This window comes from Balaenoptera borealis (assembly GCF_965194805.1).
Source record: "Balaenoptera borealis genome assembly, chromosome: 15".
Classification (NCBI taxonomy): domain Eukaryota; kingdom Metazoa; phylum Chordata; class Mammalia; order Artiodactyla; family Balaenopteridae; genus Balaenoptera; species Balaenoptera borealis.
In genome coordinates, this window is record NC_138871.1 from 8,816,168 (window position 1) to 8,829,754 (window position 13,587).

General features: G+C 47.7%; 1 protein-coding gene across 6 annotated transcripts in view; it reads left to right on the forward strand.

The window, feature by feature from the left end:
* The window catches only part of TMEM131 (transmembrane protein 131), a 277,433-nt gene that overhangs the window by 249,211 nt on the left and 14,635 nt on the right, over positions 1 to 13,587 (forward strand). For 5 of the 6 annotated variants that reach the window (XM_082356108.1, XM_082356109.1, XM_082356107.1 and 2 more), the window contains 2 exons: positions 8,913 to 9,050; positions 11,636 to 11,811. In XM_082356108.1, the coding sequence (XP_082212234.1) occupies positions 8,913 to 9,050; positions 11,636 to 11,811 (314 nt within the window). The remainder of the gene's footprint in view (positions 1 to 8,912; positions 9,051 to 11,635; positions 11,812 to 13,587) is intronic. The other variant, XM_082356110.1, reaches the window with a different exon arrangement.

Here is a 13,587-nt window from a genome sequence, read left to right on the forward strand (position 1 = left end):
GCTGCTGTGTGGAAAGAAGGAAAGAGCCAGATCTTAGTTTTTTTTTTTCTTCTTCTTCAATAAGTGGTTTTATTGAAGTATAATATACATGTAGAAACTCAGTCTTTTAAAACAACTTTAAAAGTTGGGCGTTGATCTTGGGGCTGCAAAATAGTGATAGATCATAAAACCATAGGCTCTTAGGCGGGTGGAGCCTTTATCATCTCTCTAAAGCTTACCCCAGCGCCCCTGCTAAAATAGTCTCGTGTTTACATTAAATATGAACCTTTTCTTTTCAGAAGCACCCTGTTCTCTCCCCTGCCCTCCCCAGTAACTCAAAGAAATCTTCCTTGTAATGAGTTTCAGTGACGTCTGGGCTTTGGAGACTGTTCAGAAGGACCCTTCTTCATGTGAACGGGGTCTCCCTGCTCTTGCGCTCTCTGGGTACATGGCTTGCAGGCCCTCCAGTCACTTCTCTAGCCGTCCCAGCGGTCACTTTTCCTCCCGGGAGACGGGGCCCAGAAATGCCCTCTGTTCATGGCTGCCTGAGCAGGGCCCCTACGGCTGTACTTCTGTGGCTTCTCCTCCTGTGACACGCGAGTCCTGGGGACTGGCTTGAGGGTTAAAACCTGAGAACGCACTGAGCCTGGTGCAGCCATTTTCAGTGTCTGCATTCACTGCAGAAAACAGTGGATTCTGCCGTTGGCAGTCTGAGGGGCAGCTTTATCTCAGGTGGGGAGAAGCCGAGTGGTGTGGGCTCACAAGGCCAGGCTCTACCTTCAGGCAGACCCAGATCAAATCCTGGCTCTGCCACTTACTGTGTGATTTGGAGGAAATTACTTCTCTGAGCCTCCGTTTGTTACCTTTGAAGTGGAGAGAATAGCTTCTACTTACATGCTAGGGGGTAGGCACTGCTGTGATTTTTAGGGCAGGAAATGGCGCTGCCATCACTAGGCTGCTGGGTTGCAGTTGGCTGTGGCACATCCCAACGGGAATGTCTGCTTGGAACTCGGTCTTGAGGGTGAGGAATGGGATAAGCAGAGAGCTTAAGCTCTCTGAGATAAGCAGGACAGAGTCCCGAGGACAAGGCCAGCAGACAGTGTGACAGGAAGCAGGTAGCAGATGCGGTTGGCATGTCCCAGCAAGGCCAGAGCAGAGGTAGAACCGAGCTCCACAGAGCCTGGAGGACCTTGGCAGGAATAGTCTCTGTGAAGTGAGCCTAGAAGCCAGGTAACTGTGGCTTGGAGAGCACCTGGCACGCCAGACCGTTACCAGTGGCTGCTTCTTGGTGTGCGTGTGAGGGGCCAGTGAGTGAGGGGTGGAGGTTACTCTTTAATCTGTAGTTTCCATGTTCTTTGATTTTTAACCAAAAAAAAAAAAAAAAGGATGTGTATATCTTGCAGTAGTATTTTTAATGAAGAAAGAAAATAGGGGAACATGTTGCTTGAAAATATCTGTGGGCCAAGGACAGAAAGGGGGGTAGAGCTGAGAGCAGCGGTGTTGTCAGTGCTTCCTGACGTTCCAGACACGACCGCAAGTGCCTCGGGCACCTGGGTGATTGGCGTTGTGCCGACCCTGTTTGCAGGGGGGAAGCCCAGTCTAAGAAGGGTTACGTCAGGCAGACCCAGGAGCCAAGCCCAGGCCCGACCCTAACCCTCAGCTCGCAGCTGCACGACACCACCTCCTCCACGAGGAGGAGCAGCATTTGAGTAGATAATTGGTGCTACCCAATGCCCAAGGAGGTGGGTGGGTGGGACCCGGTGGGACCCAGCTCCGCAGAGTATACAAGGGCACGTGTTCCACAGGCGTGTGGATGCAGAGGGATTGGTAGCTTCTGAGGCCGAAGGGGAAGCGGTAGGGTAGAAACAGAACGTAGAGGAAGTCTGGAATAATCAGACCTCAAATAGCTGAGATTTTGGGAGTCCATAGGACATGGGAATTGGATTTGCAGAGCAATCCCTCGGGCAACATCGGGGACCCAGCTGAAGGTCACTGTGGCCTCCCTCACGCTTGTGCCGTTCTTCTCCACTGACTGTGCAGCCCACGGGTGAAGGGTGAACACGGGGTGGTTGGCGCCCTGCAGGGCAGGGACAGCAGAGAGACCCAGGGCTGAGAACATCGTGGGGCGTTGGCAGGAGAACAATGGGCGTGCCACGCTGTGCGGAATTGGCAGGACCTTAACACAGAAGGAGCCTCACCGACAGGGAGAATGGACAAGTCAAGGGCCGAGGCTCCAACAGGTCAAGTTACAGGGATGATGGAAGCAAGGGAATGAGAGGAGACCAAGGTGTGAAAAGGAGGCGTGAGGGTTTAGGGTTTGGGAGAAAAAGCAGTTCTGGGCAGTAACAGGCCCTCAGGTGCAGCCTGGAAGTGAGGTATGGGGGTGTAACAGAAGTAAGGCCCGTTAGCACCAGCGAGGCCACAGACCTAGAGGTCCACCATCCTTTATACAACACTCGAGAGCCACCTTTGTTGGAATTCAGGTTTTCAGAAAGGTATACGATGATGTGCCACGTGATTCATGAGACCGTAAAAGTAGCTTCACGTCAGTTCAGTTCAGTTGTGCCACCAAAAGAGGTTTTGTTTCTGAATGAGTTGGGGAGAAAACGCTTTGGAAGCTTTTGGGATTTCAGAGTGACTGATAAGAGATTGTCATCCCGACCTATACCAGGCCTGGGCCTGGATGACGGGAGCTTGAGAGTCCAGGATGTCCGTGAGTCACTGCCGGGCTCCTCAGTGAACACTGGGGGGTGTGCAGGCCCCACTGTCGAGGCTGGGCAGAGTGTGTATACAGGGTCCTAGGGGTGCAGATCTGATGGGTCACCCCCCCCTGCCTCCGGGCCGCCCGCCGAGGGAACAGGCAGACTGGATTTAGAGCTGAAACTAAAATCCACTGTGAACACTCCTCACTGCAAAGCAGGGCATCTGCTAAGTACTGGTGGAGCCCGGGGCTTGGCTGACAAGCTTTCTGCTCCCTCCTCTATTACTGTGTACAGCCCCACAGGCCAAGGTAGTTAGCACTTGGCGTGAAGGTAACCTGATTGGCCCAACAAAGGCAGAGACGCTGGACGAGAGTGAGCAGAGAGAAGGGCTAGCGTCGGCTCTAGGGAAGCAGGCCCTGTGGGGTCAGCTTGCCACCGGGACAGGAAGTGCGGAGGCCGCCCCCACATAGAGGAGCCCTCCCCGCCCCGCCCTGGAAGACAGGGTATTGGGTAAGTGTTTTGAGGCCTTGCTGCCCAGAGTTGACGTCCAGGGGTCAGCAATAGTGACATAACTTGAGAGCTTTTAGAAATGTCGAATCTTGGGCCCCAACCCAGACTGCCGAATCAGATTCCCTATTGAACAGCATCCGCAGGAGATTGGGATAACCTGTGTTGAGCCATTACAGCCCCATTCACTAGGGGAATGTAACCAGTGAATGTCTCTGGGGGGTGGTTTGGGGCTGGGCCCATCTAGTCGGTTTTTTGTTTTATTCAAACAGAAAGTCACAAAAATTATAATCATCCTCATCAGTTCACTCAGTCCCATGTAATTAATTTTTTTTTCATCTTGATCTTTTGTTAACACTTTTATGAATTCATCAGTTTTCCATTAGAGTTCTGAAAATGCTTATTCATTCAGTTCAGCAGTATAGTCAGTTACCAGAAACCTGTACTTGTCAGAGTCTTTTCCATGAATTCCTTGAAGATGAAACCCTTTTATAGGAACATATTTGCAAAAGCATCAGAGTACACCCAGAACTGTCTGTAAATGACAAAAGACTTAAAAATGACCACGGTTAAAGATTTGATGAAAGTTCATAATAATGCAATTGACAAGGAAATTTAGTTATTTCTAAGATACACATTTTAAAGTAATAACTAGAATTATGACTTACAACATTATACCAGAACATATAAGATTTTTAGGAATTTCACGTAATGTCCATCTAGTGGGTTTTTGGGCAGCTGGGAGTTGCCCTTAAAGATAGTGGAGAGAAATGCCTAAATGGGAAGACAGAAGCTATCCTTTCCCAGCATTGAGTTGTATTAAGTTTGCTCTAGAATATCCATGATATTTTATTTCTAGAATAAAGAAATCCAAAATCTAATCGAACATAATACTTTTATGAAAACCCTAAATAATTGAACTCTGTGCCGCATAAGGTTTTGCTTGTGCAGCCTTTTTGTCTCAGTCCCGTGTACCTTGTTGGTTCTGCTTAGTGCTTCAGAAGGTATGTACAGCCTTCTAAGGATACAAGGAAAACTAGAACAAAGGAGAATATGGGTCTGCCCGCAAATTCATAGGTAATTCCTTTCCTGGGATAGATGTAAAATTTTTTCACTTAATAAAAATTCTTTTCTACCTTCTAGTGGGCTAAAAACCAGTATCTTCACTATCTAAGCACAGAGCTTAATATGACAAAATAAGATGGTAATTGCTACTGATTTTTGAAAACAATATTTACTTTAGCTTAAAGAACTCCTGAAGAGTTTCCTTCATGTGCACCTTTTGGTATGTTTTAGGTTATCATACTCATATTGAGGTATCATTTCAGAACAAGTAGGGAGAAATAAACTTACATGACCAGTACCGACCCAAATAAATCATATGTTGGTCTGTACTGTTTATTGGCCTCACTTAGACCTTTTAAACAGGCAAAAGATGAAGAGAAAGACAGATTCCTGTCAGAATGGATGATCCTCTAGAGATTCTTCCGAACCTTCAGTCAGGTGTAACTGTCATTGCCTGGCTTAGGTCCACAGCTGCCGGGCACTGCACACGTTCAGAGAAACCATTTGCTAGTAATTGAAATTGTCCTGAAGTAATTCTTTTGGGTGGGCATTAAGTGAAACAATTTAAAGTTGGAGAGAGACAACCAAAGCAACTTGCCCCAAACTAGTGATTACAAATTCCTTTATTCGCTTCTTAGTGAAGACAAAAAAGTAAATGAGTAGGACATATTTTTTATTTATTTATTTATTTATTTTAATTTATTTATTTTATTTATTACTTATTTTTGGCTGCATTGGGTCTTCATTGCTGCGCGCGGGCTTTCTCTAGTTGCGGTGAGCGGGGGCTACTCTTCGTTGCAGTGCGCGGGCTTCTCATTGCGGTGGCTTCTCTTGTTGCGGAGCACAGGCTCTAGGTGTGCAGGCTTCAGTAGTTGTGGCTCGCAGGCTCAGTAGTTGTGGCACGTGGGCTTAGTTGCTCCACGGCCTGTGGGATCTTCCCAGACCAGGGCTCGAACCCGTGTCCCCTGCATTGGCAGGCGGATTCTTAACCACTGCGCCACCAGGGAAGTCCAAGGACATATTTTTTAAATTGATAATTCATATTTTGCCTACTTTTAAAATGATTAGTGGTGGTTTAAAGGATTAAAGCACATATAAAACAGTGAATCAAAGACGGAAAGTAGTTTTCTATGTTTTATCTGTTTGTTTTTAATTATGGTGCTATCTCAACAAAAACCTAGAATAAAGTTCGTTGTTACCATTCAGTGTTAAATTGAGCTGCAAATTTCCTGGCGGCTAAGGCCAAAGGAAAGCATCGTTATATAGTTCTCCTGCAGGAAAAGGAGGCAGGAGAGTTCATCTGAAGAAACAGACTTTGCTGGCATTGAAGTCCTGCTGAGGAATCTGAGGACACTGGGTGATAGACTGGGCGTTGTGTCTTTGTTGCAGAGAGAACGGGAATGTTCTTCACACAGATGCTTTATGTTGGCCGTGTAACGTTGAATCTTAACTCCCCACCGCATCGTGCCTCCTAGATCTACGCTCGGCCTCGCCCACACGCACAGCATCTGTGGGGCCCGTGGGTGTATATGCAGTCACTTGTGGTTGGATTATCTCGTAAGGGTCAGAGCATCACTGTTAGGTGAAGATGCCGGACCCATCAGCAGCAGGTGGTGCTCGGTCGCAAATACTTAGCAGCCTGCCTCATGTTCTTGTACCCACTGAGGTTAGCCCCCAGGGGTCCTGCAGGTGGGGACAAATGGTTTGTGTCAATAAAGAGTTTTGAATGCACTCAACTGTTAGGAAATATATACTTAATTAGGCCTTAAAGTAATGAAGAAACTATTTCATTCTGACCATTTTTAAGAGCATCCACCAACCGGATACCTCATTTTGAGGAGAGCTGACCCTGTCATCTCGCCGAGATACAGTAGCTGCAGAAAGTAGCCCCTGTCCGAGTTGGGTGGGAGGGTTTCATACTCGCCCATTGAGTCTGGATGAATGCCTGTCACCTGTCAGCAGTGTGAGGTGGGTTTGGGGGCCCACTTTCTAACTTGCACCTCTTGTTTTCTCTCAGGCCTCCTCCCCCAGAAGCACACACACAAGGAGCAAAAAAGTACCACTTCTCACAGTCACCAGTTAGGCATCCATAACCTCTCCACCACCTTCCTGCCCACGATGGAACTTAGGTGGAGAAGAAGCTTATGCAGAGAGTCCAAGTGAGACTTCCTGCTTCCCTTCCAGGTCTGAAACTTCTTAACAGAGCTTGTGTGTTTGGGGATGGCAGCTTGAGATAGATGGTTAGGGCTTCGGAAGGCACCCCGGGTTTACTTTGCCAGCCAGCCATGGCCAACCCTTCTTGGGGGGAAGGATGCACAGGGACACCAGGCCTCTTCTTACCCCCTGGAGTCAGGACGTGAAGACCAGGGCAAGAGAGCTTGTCACATAAGAGCACTGGCCAGCCTCTCATGGTCATTGTCATGTCCTTAGCAGGCTTATCTTCTAATTTCTAGTTCATTGTTGATGATTAGAATTTAATCTGTCAAATGACTTTCCTCACTTTCTTTAATTTGGGCATTCAAATTACGTATCTCTAGAAGTATCAGTAGCCTAGGAGCCATAGATTATATACAGAAAAAAATTTTTCAGTGGTAGCTATGTTAAAAAGAAGTTTGTGTATTCATGGATTGCAGAAAGCAGCCAGTTTTCTAAAGTATGTCAAAAGCCATAAAAATAAAATAATGCACGCGCGTCCTTTGAAAACCAGTAAGCTCATATCTGGAAATTTAACATCAGGAGATGATCTTACATACCTCATGTTTTATAATAGTGAAAATTGGAAACTAAGTGTCTAAGAACAGGGGGTTTGTAATTTATGCAGCCTGTCATTGAAGGTAATAATGCCTAGAGTGTCTTGTGTTATAAGAACTGGACGGAAGACCATTATCCACTTCCGTGAACTCTGCTCCTTTTGTTTGTTTTAGTGAGTGGAATAGGGTGGACCAGTGGTCAGTTGTGAGGTAGACATTTGTAAATCTCCCATTTTTCACAGACGGACAAGAGGTTAGAATGAGAGATCCAGTCCTTGGCATGTTGAGAAAAAAGTTGGAATAGAGTTTGGAAGGGTGGCTTGCAAGCCAAATGGACCTATTATTTGCAAAAGAAAAAAATGTGTTTAGCTTTTTAGAACAACATTTGATGCGTTCTGAAGGATTAATGTACTTGGCAAGGATTAGTACCCACGCCATGAACATGCCATGACTTGGTCACATGTGACCTCTTGGGGACTTTTTGCTTCTAAATTTCAGTGAGACATACACTTTTTTTTTTTTTTTTTACTTTTGAGGTAATTATAGATTCACACGCAGTTGCAAATAATAATGCAGAGAGATCCCTTGTACCTTTTACCCAATTTCCCCCAATAACGTGTTGCAAAACTGCAGTACAGCATCACAACCAGGATACTGATGTTGATGCAGTCAAGACACAGGGATGCCTTATGGGCCCTTTTCTAGCCACACCCGCTTCCCTCCCACTCCCCCCTTCCCCCCAGCCTACACCCTGGAGGAGGTTTAATCATTTCTCCCGTCTTATAATTTTGTCACTTCAAGAATGTTATGTAAATGGAGTGAAGCGTGATTCTGGATTGAAACCTGGGTAAGTTGTCATGAAGGATTGAGATGGAGAAGCTTCTGGACTTGGGGCAGCAAGTCTCAGAGCAGGTCACGCTGTTGGTGTATTTCACTGTTCAGAAAGGCACAAAACTCACTTCTGCGGCTCAGCAGACACTGGCTGAGCACTTGCTGCGTGCTGAGCCTTGTAAGGCACTGAGGATGGAGAGCCCAGTGCGGCCTAATCTCTGCCCTTCAGGTGCTAAGACTGCACAACGAACAGAGCCTAGGGGTGAGTGTTGACTGCAGTAGGTCAGCGAGCATCCTCAGCCAGGAGTCTGCTCGGCGATGGTGGGAGGGGGTAGACGTAGGGTGAGTGGCCTCGGGGACAGTTTATCCAGGCAGTGGTGTGAAGCCTGAGGAACCTGTCGTTCATGTTGGGTATATTTCTCCTTTGGTCACTGCTGAAAACATACTCTGAGTTTACTAAGCTGCTTCTCCCTTCAGCTTGCACCGTCTTTACTTGGATGGGTTAATTTACTATTACTGATCATGCATCAGTTAAGTCATGGTTCCCATAAGGCTAGGAGACCTCCAGTCTCCTCCACTATGTATTGAGTTAATTTATCTTTGAGAGGGCAGTCTCCCTCCGAATTCCTATTCCTACTTCCCAGGTTCCTACTCTTTCTTCTGTGCCCAGCAACAGCACGGGGGTGTGAACTGGTAGCTTGGCCTCTGGAAACTGAATGTTCCACGATGGGCCAGGGGCTAAGGAAGGGCTCGGGACAAGGCTAGAGCAGACCTGGAGAGATAGATGGGTCCAGACTGTAAAGGAGTTTGAACCTTATCCTATAGAAAACAGACAGAATCAAGTTTTTGTATTTAAGAAGTGTTTCAAAAGGAAAGTAATGCTGTTGGCAGGGTGGAAGGTATAAGGAGACACAACAGGAAGATGGGGCCGTTACAGTAGGCCAGGCCCAGGTCAAGTCCTGAGCTGAGGAAGTGGCAGTGGGAGTTAGGTAAGAAAGGAATTAGAGGTTTTAGAGGTAGAATCCATTTGAGTGACTACTTGATGGTGAAATTGGGCTGTTTGGATCATTTCATCCAGGTGGCTCGGAATTGCCCAAATTCAACTCTGTACTTCGGGTACCTTTCCTCCTGAGACTCCCACGGGATATACACACGCAGAGGTCACGAGAAACCGGAAACAAGGCAGCCGATCCTGTGCCTGCAGTGCCCAGCTCAGGTCTCATAAATCTGTGTGGAATTTACAGCCCAAGCCAAGGATTCTCAGATCAGCCCAACATTCCAGTCCCCAAGAGGGCTTGTTGACGCCGATTGCCGGGTCCACCCCCAGGGTTTGGTTCAGTACACCTAGAGAGGGGCCTGAGAATTTGCATTTCCAGCAGGTTCCCAGGTGATGCTGATTCTGCTGGTCTGGGAAAACACTTTAAGAACTGGGGGCCCTGAGGAAGAGACCCGTGGGAACAAGCTTGCCAGTGGCAAGAGGGAGACAGACGCCACCCCCGAGCGTGCAGCCTCGCAGGGAGCAGGGACTGCTTACGGGTACACGTGGGCCTGTCCTCCGTCTGATCCACTCAGATCATTAGTCCTTTCTCTGGGGAAGGAGCACTGTCTCCTCTGCCACCAACTTTTGAACTTGGGAATAGAAGCAGCAGAAGACATCATACATGACAGTGAGGTAGCCACTAGCCTGGCTGGTTGGACTGATGCAGATACTGTAGAGCAGGGATCCTCAGGCTGGCTGCACAGTGGGTCCACCAGAGTCGCTTGTTAAAAGTATACCCGCGTCCAGGTCCCACCGAGAACCGCTTAATCCGAATCTCGCAGGGTGGAGCCCTGAGCAGTGTTCGTTAAGAGCTTCCTAGGTTGTTCTAAAGTGCAAGAACCATTATTTTAGACTGAGAACCCAAAAGATGTTTCTAGGATGTTTAACTCAGTTTGGGACATTTTAGGTTTGAATTGCTTATGTCAAATTAATTAAAGTTCAGCCCCAAAGGAAAATATGAAAGGAAAGGGAAGAAGTTCCAAGGGCAGATTTCCAGGGAACACCAGCAAAGATGAAGCCAGGTGTCAGAAGAATCACAGTACCAGAAGAGGGTGATGATGTTGGGGTCCAGCAGGGACAGGGAGGGGGATAATCCAAAGAGTCCAGTGGAACCGAGAGGTCTTGTAGAATGAGAGGTGCTAGAGGTACCCACACTGACAGTTGGGCTGTTGTCAAAATCACATTCTATAAGGTGCTGGGGACAGACGGCCACGGGCAGCATATTAAGAAGTCAGTAAAAGATGGGGATTTGGAGGTACAAGTGTAAACTACTCTTTCATGAAATAAGATTTTTTAACTAACTACTGGTTTGCTGTTTCCTTTTCTCCTTTATTTGTACATCTATGGCTTCAAAATTTGAGTCCAGTTTTTTTTAAAAAATAACTTCCAGATCTTTTCTATTTATTAAGGAGGTTTCAGGTTATTGTGAATACAGATTATTTATACAGATAATGCCTCTCATCCAGTGAACCTGAGCATGATAAAAAGGTATAATTTCAGGTGAGAAATGCATTGCATGGGGGTTTAATGTCGGCCATGCGGGAAAATTTGAAGTGCTTTCAGCATGAACCGCTAGACACTCAGACTCTGAGAAATCCGAGGGCTCGCAGGGCCAGAGCAGGACAGGCTCCTTCCCTTCTGCCACAGCCGAGAGGGCTCTCGGCGTTATGTTACTGGTGTTCACGGCTGTGTTCCCAGGACACACAGCAGTGCCTGGGAAACGGCAGGCGCTCAGATGCGTCAAGGGTTGTTTTCTCATCTGTCTTGGGAACATCCACATCTTTTAAAATAATAGGACTTCCCTGGCGGTCTAGTGGTTAAGACTCTGTGCTTCCAATGCAGGGGACGCAGGTTCGATCCCTGGTAGGGGAGCTAAGGTCCCACATGCCACGTGGCCAAAAAAAATAATAATAATAAAAAATATAAAATGCTACGGTTGAAAAAATTAAAATAAAATAATAGGCTTTTCGTAGCTCTGTTTTACCCTCTGTCCATCTGTAACATTAGCTGGTACTTATATACCTGGCACTGTCCTAAGGGCTTCATGTAATTCCTCATCACAACACTGTGAGGTCGTCTCCCCCAGTCTGCAGATGAGAGGCCAAGGTCACGCCGCTAGTTAGGGATTTGGACCCAGTTACTGGGGTTCTCAGCACCGTGCAGGTGACATACATGCAGCTCAACCCGTGTCACCGTCAGGCTCCCATCTCCAGAGAGATTTGAAAGGATCTCTGGTTTTCACATCTGTGACTTTTCAAAGCTACATCACCTCCGGGATATAAAAAAGTACAGGTGACCCTTGAACAACAAGGGTTTGACCTGCATGGGTCCACTTATACATGGATTTTTTTTTTTTCAGCAGTAGAGACTGCAGTACTACACAGTCCATGGTTGGTTGAACCTGCGGGTACAGAGGAGCCAACTCTAAGTTATACACCGATTAACCCCCTGTAGTTCAAGGGTCAGCTGTCTTCTGAGAGGCGTACAGATTTGTCACAACTAGTGGGTTTGCCAAAGCTCATGGAACTGTACACTTAAAATGGGTGTATCTTATTGTATATAACTCACGCCTCAAAAAAGTTGATTTTTTTAAATATTCTAATCGAAAAGTCAAACGTGATTTCGAAAGCTTTAGAGAAGAACTGGAGTAGAGAAAGAAACAGTTATTAATCAGAGTTCAGTCTCTTCAAAAAGTTTTAATAGCTTTGTTTTCCAAGCTGTTTAAAAGTCAAGTGTCGTTTTACATTGATTGTCATCCCCAGGGAAAGGAAAGCCTCTTCAGCGCAAGGTAAAACCACCTAAAAAGCACGAGGAAAAGGAGAAGAAGGGAAAGGGGAAGCCCCAGGAGGACGAGCTGAAGGACTCCTTGGCCGAAGACGACAGCTCCTCCACCACCACAGAGACCTCCAGCCCAGACACAGACCCGCTCCCCAGGGAGGTAGGACAGCCCGCAGGGCAGGGGTCACACACCGTGAACGCGCTGCGCTCAACACGCGCACACGCCCGAGGGCCAGTGCTCGGGAGTGCACAGGCGCGCCCAGGTAGTCACCCCTGCAGAAGCGCCACTGCGCTGGGCCTGAATGTCTTCACTTCCCCGGGGAACAAATTAGGAAGCCTGCTAATAAGGTGAAATAGTTAGAGATTGGAAACACAGCTGGAAAGTTAGGGACCATCTGGAATAGGAACGACTCTGGCTCATGCCAATTGTTTCAGATTTTAAGTATCCAGAGAGGATGAGGAGGAATTCTGTCACCTGGATGGATTATAGTGGCCGTGTCCTGCCGTATCACCGCTGCTGCAGTGGGCCCCGGTAGCAGGTGGCGCAGGGGCTGTGACCTCGGCACGCCGGGAGGCCGCCTCCTCATCCTCCGCTCCCGGGGGTGGGGGGTCACGAGCATCAGGGCTAACACTGCAAAATGTCCAGACACCGTGGCCATGAGATAAATGGAGGGTAATGTTACTCTTGTGACTGTGTCAGGGAGCGTGAGTTATAAGTGGTATGCATGCAGAAAAGTGAGGGCGTACTTCTGTTTCGGCATTTCTATTTTTAGATAACTGTATTTCAAATTTAAGATGATCCAAATAGAGCCTTTAATATTGTAGAGCAGAATTCTTTTTCAGTCGTAATCTAGTGGCTTAAGAAATCATTTCTTAAAGATATCCAGCAGTGTCATCCACATATATTAATTTTTAAAATAAAATGTCCACGTGACACTTTCTGGCCAGCCGCCCTCCCCTGTGCATCCCTGACGTGTGGCGGGTGCTCTGGGCCAAATGTCAGGGTTGGGGCTGGCGTTGTGTCCCGTATCTCCTCTGTGACAGATGACTGCAGAGGAGCAGAATGCCAGCTACTGATCCCCGAGTGGGGTCCCAGCCGTCTCTGATATGAATAAGCGTTTGGAAAGCGTTCTCAGCACAGACTTGCTCCACAACTTTGCCCCACTTCCTTTCTGCCTTTCTGGCATTTTCCTAACCACTCCTCAGCGGACCCCCTCTGTGCACCCACTGGCATCATTCTCCCTTCTCTGCTGTTGGTTTTCTCCTGGTTGTCCCATCTCCTGCCCTGTCATTTGCTTCCTTACAGACACAGCTCAGGACTGGCGGCCTCCGTGCCTGTTACCCTTCTCCCGGCTGAGCAGTCTGTAGGCCTCCCCCTCAGCACTCTTGCGTAGAGCTCGTGTGCTCTTGTCTCTTTGTGACTGATCTGTTTGCCAGTTTTGTGCATTTTCTTCCCAACTGGATTTCAATCTTGGGAGGTCATTTTCTCTTGGATGAATGCCTTCTCCAACCCTATTCTACCCATGCGTTCAGCAGGTACATGTTGAGTACCTGAGTGCTGGGTGCTTGAGAAGCAGCCATGGACAAAAGAACCAGGTTCTTGTCCTGCAGGGGCTCACGGTCTACAGAGTTCTTGACCCGTCGGGTGTTCCGGAAATACTTACTGCATGACTCAGAATAGTCTCAAGAGGTGTATGGGCAGGAGGCTGTTTTACTCTTTCTCTGCAGTTAGATAGATCGGTCTGTGTGACCTGTTAAAATCCAGGCTGCCGGAACCGTGCAGCCGGATGCTGTCGGGTGGACGCTCATCTGCCCTGTGTTGGGAGCTCCCCCCATACCCACAGCTCTGCCCTTCGGCCGGGTATGTCTTCCCCCGATTGGCCCTGTGCACCCTGAACACAGAACCAGGTTTCTGTTTTCTTCATTTCCCATCTGT